An 8,769-nucleotide genomic window follows, 5' to 3' on the forward strand; every position below is an offset into this window, starting at 1 on the left:
AACCTCCTCTCCCCCTGCACACTGCTGGACTGTGCTGGCATTAACCTGCGCGATTCAGCATCTCTGCCACCAGAAACTCTGCTAATGTCCCCCTGCCCTGGAGCAGTCCCAGCTCCCCTCCCTGTGTAGAGCTCTCTGCCTGTGCCCTGCAGTCCTGAGCTGCAGACTCCCCAGCACTGCGGAATCACACTCCTGCCCTCCTCCATATCTCTGGTGGAGCTTTGAGATAGGTACTGCCCACACCCACCGCTGATGCTGCCTTTGCTTATGCACACGGGGAAGCACTGGGTGTTTAGTGAACCCCCCATCGTGGACAGCACTTCTCCCAGCCTGACCCCTCCATTCCCGTCCTCCTCTGAGGACAACTTGCCAAGAGAGAGCACACATGGAGGGGAAGGGGCTGACCTGCACAGGGGCTGCCCTGCCTTTCTCACCACTCTCCAAGCTGGATGATTAGGTTGAGAATGTGTGAAGTCAGGGAAAGTTCCTCTGCAGCTATGAGAGCAGCAGCGGCAGGATTATGCTTTCCTGTGCTTACATGCAGGACCCTCTTGAGCTGCAGGGGAATTGTAAATAAACCCCATACTAGTATTAAAGAGGGAATAAATTTGGGAAGTGTCCTTTGCATGTGTTATCACTTCTGTTTGAATTGTTATCTGCCTGTGCCTGTGGCCTCCCCTTCCTGGAGCATACCTACGCTGATTTTTGAGATGAGATCAGAGCTTTTGCCCACAAGTTAGGATTATATATGCCAGAAAAGGGAAAGCAGATCTCTGTGTTGAGAAGGTAAGGGATGAATTCCAGCTAGTTCAAAGGGTGTGCTGCATGTATCTGAGGAAGGCACAGAGCTCCTTTTTGCTTCAGGATGCCAAGTGGAGGGAGGGCTTTGCCATCCCTCTGCACATTGCTGTCTAGACCAGAGAGGAGCTGAGAGCTGAGCTTTCACCAGCCACAGCATTACACTGCAACATGTTAGAAGTTTACAGGAATAATGTGCTTCCCTTGCAGTTACCTGTGTGTTCATGTGTGTCCTGCCAGCAGTGCCAAGGTTTGCCGTCATATCTGTCTGCCTTGGGCTTTCTGTTTGGAGTCCATCTGAAATGTTAAGCAGGGCTGTGTGCTGTGCGGTGGTGATTCAGTGGGATCCAGTGTCTGTGCGCTCCCGTCCTCACACCAGGCCTGTGCTGGCTGGAGCCTGCAGCATAATACTGAGCTGTGGGAACTGTTTCAGCAAAAATGAGCATTAAGTAAATTCTCTTAGATGTTTTCATGAACCTCTCACTTCTCTCATTTCTCTTTAGAATATCATGGCTGCTTGAGAGCACCAATCAGTTGTCATGTTGAAGCAGCTATTAAGTAGCTGATTGTTGCATGTAATTTTTTTGCCGAGGATTCTGCTGTGTTTGACTCCTCATCAGCTAGAAATTACTGAACATGACATGCTTGTATGGTGTGTGACACTAGTTCAGACCCCAAAGCAGAAGTGGTTACCCCTTGTTGGCATGTGGGGATCAGTACAGTCATTTCCCATTTGACGTGCCAGTGAGAAAAATCCTGGACTGAGTTTGCAGAGGGCGGCAGCTGCCTGGGCAGGATTGCAGCGGCGATGGGTCTGCTTTCATCCTGGTCCCTGTATGCATGTGTTTGGCATGGTGACAGCTCCCTTTGGGGCCTGTGGTGGGAGGGCTGGAGGGCAGGATGGGCACGGCTTGTGCTGCTGAGTAAGGGAATCTGCAGAGTGGATGCGGAAATAGCAGAGGTGGGAGGGGAGCAGCTGTGCAGTCCCTGCAGGAGCTTGTGCTTTCTAGCACGAGGAGAAGCAGAGAACCACAGCTCGACAAATTCTGTGCAATTGCAGTCATTAAGAGATGATACAGTCCTGGTGCTCATCCTGGGACTGTATGAGGCCCAGACCTACACAGCGCTGAGCAGTGACCCAGCACTTGGAAAGATGGAGGCCCTGACCCCGTTTCCCTGTGGCATGATAGTGCTGCTGGACTGGGCATAGCACAGCTGAGCAGGGAGAGCCGAGGGATGAAGGCATCGCAGATGAACCCCCACGGCCCATTTGCTGTTTGATTGTGCTTTGGAATAGTTGCATTTTAAGTGTTTTTGCAGAGCAGCCTGGCAGCCTAACATCTCTGTGGGGTTCAGGGCTGTTTATAGATGGCTCACGTTCCAGGAGCTGTGGCACCCCAGGCAGAGAGCAAATATTTAACAACACTTTTAACCACTGAGACCAGCTGCCCAGAGCCATCAGTCTGGCGCTTGTCTTGGTTGTGCAAGTGATAGAAGGGTAACCTAGACACAAGTGACACAAAACAAGAGCTGTCAGCACCTCCCTGCATGCCTGAGAAGGGAGCAGGTAGGGTGGCAGAGATTTCTCAGGGCTGTCTGACCTCCATTCCCACAGGTCAGAGAACAAATAATATTGCTCACACCAGTTTGCTAACCCACATGGCTGAGCAGCCTGTGCAACAAGGCTGACACAGAGAGCTGTGCTCTGGCGGCAGTGAGAGCAGGCTCCTGAGCGGCAGGTTGGCCGTCGCCCCTGGCGGGCAGGGGGTAATCCCAGCCCGACCCACTGGTACCCTGGTGCAACAGGAGAGGCTGAACTGCAGGTGCTGGGAGCTGAGCTGGCTAGAGGCACGTTGCACACTGTGAACAGCACACCACGCTCTCCCAAGCATGCAGCAGAGCTGGGGAGAGCAGGGTGCAAGGGTCTGGCAGCAGCTCCTGGCCCAGCTGCACCAGGAGAGTATTTCATTTTTAGTGTACAGTGAGAGCTACAGTGAATTTACAGTGTGGGATTAATGGAATTAAATAAGTAGAAGGGAGGCTGAGGCCCTTAATTATTTGTCGGCGGGCTGTGGTGGGCACTGCAGCTGTGTTGGAGCTCCTCCTGTGGGCCACCTTCCCATGCTGCAGCCTGTGGACATGGGGCAGGATCCTGCCCTCCTCCGGTGGGGAGTATCCACACTGGGATGAGCAAGTGTGCACATAAGCACCACGTCTCCTACTCTTACTGTGGGATCCAGCAAGCTGAGCGCTGCTGTCCCCTTTGTTGCTATTAGCAAACCCAGGACGGACTGGCTCCAACCAGGGCTGGTACCTGCTCCCTTGTGGCTGCTGCCATTTCTGGGATAGATGTTGTACCACCTTCCCACGGAAAAATTTTTTCCTTACATCCAAACTGCAGCTTGTGGCCATTGCCCCTCACACCCCATCCCTTTGGCATATCCCTCCAGTGGGCAGCCCATGGGACCTGAGCAGGCTGGAGGCGATGAGAGCCAGGCAGGGTGCCACTGCCCAGCACATTGGTCCTTGATAATCTTTAGGTTGTGCATGAGATTTGACTGTGCTTTTGCTTCCCAGTGCAGCAGGGAGGCTGCAGCCCCTTCCCCACAGTTTTATCTGGAGAGAAACACTGCTGGCCTGCACAAAACCCCTGTTAGCTTGCATTTCCCTTAAAGCCACTGAGGACATTCTGTCTCCCGTGCCCCCAGCCCTGGCAAGGCAGCTTGGGCAGAGGGAGAGCTGCTGGGGTCCTTGGGGCCAGTGACCCCAGAACGTGCTGCACCCAGGGAGCGGCGTGTTGTGGGTTTAATGGGCTAATCGGGAAGCTGCCTGGCAGGTAGGCAGCACTCACGTTCCGGTAATAAGAATAATAAGGCTGAAGCACTGCCAGCGATTGATTCAGGAGCGCATTATGTCCTCATTTGAGACGCAGTGCAGATTGACAGTGGTCAATGCCTGTGCTAATGTGGTTGATTTCACAGGAGGCTGGGAAGCACTCACAGCCCCAATGCCTCCGCCTCCCCGTGCCCTTGGGCTGCTGAGCAGCAGGGGGCTGTGGCCATCCAGCTCCTTGGCTGCCACGGCTGGGGCCAGCTGAGCTGCCTGCGGCCCCAGCGGTCTGCCTGCCTGGGCTGCCCGTGCCTGCCAACAGCACGGGAAGCCAGCGGGGACTCTGCATGCAGAAGGATTTTGGAGCTGCACTGAGGACAGGGTATGGGGCAGCAAACCCAAGGTATCTGAGAGACAGACATCTGTAAAGTGCTCTTAAGTCTGTCGAGGAAATGCCTTTTTCCAGTTCCGTTTCAATGGTCAGGCTCTGCCTTTCTGTTGATGGCAGTAGCAGCAGGGATCCCTGAGCTGCTACTCAGGAGAGATTGCTCCTTGCACTTCCATGCTGGGAAGGAGGAGTTGTACTAATTGGGCTTTTTCTTAATTTGCACTTGCTGTCTTACATCTCCCCTGTCACTTTAAAGCAAAGCAAAACTGAAAGTCATGGTGCTTTTCAGTTTGTTCCTGGCTCATTTCCTTCCAATTTCCCAGCCCTTCTGCTTGCGAGGAAGAATGAGTTGAAGGTGTTATTCTGCTCAAGTTTTGGGATGAAGCAGTGATTCCCATGAGCCCCAAAAAGGAGCAAGAGAAGACTCCCAGTGCCCAGGCAGTTCTGAAGCAGGGTGGGGAGACAAGGCAGTGCTGCCGTAGTCTGGGGTTGCAGAGCATTGTATGGAGATGGGACAAGACTTGCCAACCACCACTCCATGTAAGGGCTTGAACTGCTCTCCAAGCAGCCCATCATCCTTTTATTTACTCATTTGTTTGCCTTAAAGGGGGGAACAGGTGTACATTAATTCATCACCAGAGTTTAAATTAAATCATTTTACTTCTAAATGAGTCACTAATTTGCAGGAGTATTTAATTAGAGCCTCTTTGCACTCAGGTGCTGTATTACTTCTGACTTTCTCACCTGTTTGCCCTCTTAAGAGGTTGATGATGATTAGTCCGTTTCTGTACATCCTCATTGCACATCAAAGCAATTAACCCTAATGGCAACACCTTGATGCTCCTCCTCTGGGGGCTCTTGGCAGCCTTGTCTGCCCCAGGAAATAACCCTTTCCACTGCTGTGGCAGGACGCAGACTTGCTGTGCAAAGCACACTGCACCCCACAGCTTGGGTAGCCCTGCAGCCTTTTGGCAGTGATCTGCAGCGTTGATAGAGTGCAAATAACTGCACTGAGCTCTCCCTGCCTCTGCTGCAAAGCAGGGACTTGCTCCAGCACCCACCTGTGCCCCATGCTGAGCAAGTGTTCACAGGGTGCAAGCAGGGCTGGTGCTTTCTTGTGTTGCTCCTCAGCGGCCAGAAAATGCTCATTCAAACCTTCAGGGCTGATCTCAGCTCCAGCATCAGCTAGCCAGCTCTCTGCATGGGCTGTCTGTGCAGACTAAGGCCACCTTTTGGAAAAAAAAGTGTGTCATTTATGTCTTTGATAGGCAGTGGTGGATTTTTCTCTTTAGTTTATCTGTTTGTGCTTCTCCTTCAGTGTGCTCTGGGTTGACTAGACTGGTATTAAAACCCCTTTCATTCAATCTCTACTCCAAGCAGAGAAGTCCTTACACATTTTGTTCCTTGTACTTTTTGATCATTTCTGTTGCCCTTCGGCAGTGCAACCCCACCGTTAGGTGGGCAGCAGTCATCCCTGCCACAGAGCTGAGAGAGGAGAGCATCCAAAGAGCTGATTCAGTGAGCAGCCTATCCTGAAAATAAAATAAATGTGCCTGAATTGAAGTGCCCCAGAGAGCTGAGAACTGCACTGGGATGTCTCTGTGCCTGGGCAGAGGTGCCTGCAGGGGCTGTGGCAGCCGGGCCAGTGGGTTTCCAGCCAGAAGCGGTGCTTGCAGTCTCCACTCCCACCATCCCTGCTGCAGTGCCTCTGAGCACTGCTGCTGCCTGCTTATTACGCTGATAATAGAAAATTACAGGTTTTCTGTAGGAAATGTCTATTTACATCCTACATTTCCCAAACTACCTATTAGCATGGCTGTGATGTCACATCCTCCTGTGCGTTTTCGTCAGCGCTGGCTCCTCTGCCTGTGGACAGCCTGTGGGGAGGGCTGGTGAGGCGAGCTGCATGTGGGGACAGGCGACTGCCACCTGGCACAGCCCTGGCCTGCACCCAGCGTGTGCAGCAAAGCCGTCGGGGCCGGTGCAGCAGTGCAGGCAGTGCCTCTGCTCCATACCCAGGCTGGGGACCTGCACCTGCTACCTGCTGCTTGGGAATTGGCTGCCCGGCAGTGCAGGAGAGCTGGGGTGGCGATGGGCGTCACCTTGGAGAGCAGTTGATGGGGCTGAGCAGAGGGACCGTGAGGGCCGTCCAGGTCAGCCCAGTCAGGGAGCTGTGCTTCGCTGCTCAGCCATTTGCTCGCAGCCGAGCCAGAACTGACAGACACATGGGTGTTTTGGTGCCTGAGAAACCTTCTGAGGTGGCTCTCCACCAAGCGATGAACGCAGATGCCTGCAGAGAGAAAAAGGTGTGGTGCTTCCCCTGGCCTGTTTCCTCAATACTTTTGCCTGTGGGCCAGCGAAGCTATGGGGACCCTGAACTGGAGCATGATTTTAAGAAGGCTTTGACTGTGTTGGCAATTTTGTGGGGAGGGGATTCATGGGATGACTGATTTCTGCTGTAGCTGCCTGCCCCAGGCTTGCCCAGGGCTACACGTGCAGAGCAAGTCCCTGCATGAGGCAGCTGTCTTATCTGGGTGCTCCACATATCTCAGCCAAAGTGGCCATCCCATCTCAGAGGGGTGCTGTGGAGATGGACCTTTCTCCCCTTGTTTTGTGCATGGACGAAGAGCAGGAAAGGCTTTGGGAAGGGGCTGCCTGGCTATGGAGGAGCTGTGCACCAGGTACACCAGCACATGGCTCGTGAGGGAGCCACGGGGTGTGCGAGGCCGGGACGCAGGTGGGATCGGGCTGTGTGCTTTTCAGGCAGTTGCACAGCATGTGGATCTTTGGCCAAGATTTGTAACCATGTCTCTTCTCCAGGTTTATAGTTCCTTGTCACTCTATTAACTCAAACGAGAGATGTTTACATTGCATAAGTAGCTGGAGCGGTGGATAGTAACCTATCAATTTTCATGACTATTCCCTGGCAAAGGCTCATAGGCTGTCTCGCAGGACACTAATACCCAAAGCTCCTGGGGCACAAGACACCCACAAAGCCTTGCTATATTTCAGGAGACTGCAGTTCAACAGCTAATAAAACCGCCAGGTCAAGAACTGCACAGTCAGGTCTCTGTGGAGTCCTGGCATAAGACCAAATTCTGCTGATGGGTAGCTCCAGAGAAAAGGATGAGCACGGAGCGAGAGTGGAGGTGAAGGCTCATCTGCAGCAGGCTGCTCTAACGAGGGGCTGCTTTGCCTGCAAGTCACGGGAGGCAGGTTCCACTGGCGACCAGGTTTCAGTGTGGTCTGGCTTGACACTGCTGCTGGGGACAGCGACGGAAGCTGCATCTGGCCTGGGGAGAGGTGTGCGGGACATGCAGATTTCCTGACTGAACTGCACGCGTGCTGCGTTCTCCTGCTGTGCTGTAACCACTCCTGAGTCCCTCCCTCTCTTTCTCTCCACAGTCCATTGATCCAGGGCAGCAGTTCACCTGGGAGAACTCCAACCTGGAAGTGAACAAACCGAAAAACCGCTATGCAAACGTGATCGCCTATGACCACTCACGTGTCATCCTGACCTCTATTGATGGTAAGAGTGACTCCAGAGTGGGCACCCTAGCAAACGGCTGTACCTGGTTGTAGCAGGAGACCATCTAAAGCAGGGGCAAACACCAAGAAACATTCCAGCATCAGCATGAGCAAAGGTGTTCTGGCTGGCAAGAAGATAGGAAGGACAATGCAGAGCTGCCTCTGCTTTCCCAGCCTCCTCAGAGCAACATGCCCCGTGTGGTTGCTTCTTGCTGCTGCTGGTGTCAGCAGAGATGTCTTGTCCCAGCAGCCTCCCTTCTCACCGCTGGCCCCGCTCTGTGACTTCAGCTGCCTTCCTCAGCACATGGTGGGACATGGCACAGTTAGCCCTAACACCCTCTGTCCCCATTTGCAGTGCCATTGTCTTCTTCTGGGGCTTGTTGGTGTTTGCTCCCAAGTGCCCAGAGCTGTACAGGTTGGGGGGTGCCCCTTCCCCTAGGACATCAGGCTCCACATGTCCCTGTGCTCCATGGGAGATGCATCAGGCCCTGGTCTTCATAGCATTGACCCCCGTGGCTCCAAGAACCAGCCCCACATCTCTGAGTCTGGGCTCATACATGCCTCATTAGTGCCTGCTTTGCAGTCCCCTCGCACACAGAGGAGCTGGAGCCCAGGTACCGAAGCCCAGGCTCACCTGTTCCCCCTGTTTTATGAATCAGCACCCAGCTCTGCATGAGAGGACTGAGCCTGCTCATGGGGGATAGGGAAGATGGAGCTGCTTCAATGCACTCCTGCTTGGGGAAGAGACTGGGGCCTGGCGGTGCCTACAGGTGGCCCTGCAGTCACTAGTGTCTGTTTTCTTGGGATGGAAGAGTCTTTTCTAATGCTAATGCACCACTCATCCTCTGGGGGAGGAGGGGGGTCCAAACGGTCTCTCACAGAGGGGCTTGTCTGCAGCAGCAGCAGCAAAAAAAATCCTGATTGTGGATGAACACTGTTAAGACAGCTGTGGGGTGAGCACATAGGGGAATCCCTGTTTTCCAGCCTGACTCAGTGTCTGTGTCTTCCTGGGAACCGTTCCCAAAGCACCCTGCCAGGTCCCTGCCGCCCATGCCAGCGGAGCTGGGCACTGCACTCCAGCTGCTGCTCCCCTGGAGCCACCAGCGCTTTGTTTCTGCTGGAGGCTTCTGGGACCTGTAGAAAATTTCCCAGGACAAAAGGGTGAGGGGGAGACCCTCAGCTTTTTTTCCTTCCTCTAATGAAATGCAGATGCACTGTTCTTGGGA

The 8,769-nt window shown here is 53.7% G+C and overlaps 1 protein-coding gene across 1 annotated transcript in view; it reads left to right on the forward strand.

The window, feature by feature from the left end:
• Positions 1–8,769, forward strand: part of PTPRF (protein tyrosine phosphatase, receptor type, F) — a gene marked incomplete at its 5' end in the record, with an annotated part of 199,831 nt that overhangs the window by 175,014 nt on the left and 16,048 nt on the right. The window contains one exon of the mRNA XM_010078593.1: positions 7,421–7,544. Within this exon, the coding sequence (XP_010076895.1) occupies positions 7,421–7,544 (124 nt within the window). The remainder of the gene's footprint in view (positions 1–7,420; positions 7,545–8,769) is intronic.

This window comes from Pterocles gutturalis, unplaced genomic scaffold (assembly GCF_000699245.1).
Source record: "Pterocles gutturalis isolate BGI_N339 unplaced genomic scaffold, ASM69924v1 scaffold5481, whole genome shotgun sequence".
NCBI classification, from domain to species: domain Eukaryota; kingdom Metazoa; phylum Chordata; class Aves; order Pterocliformes; family Pteroclidae; genus Pterocles; species Pterocles gutturalis.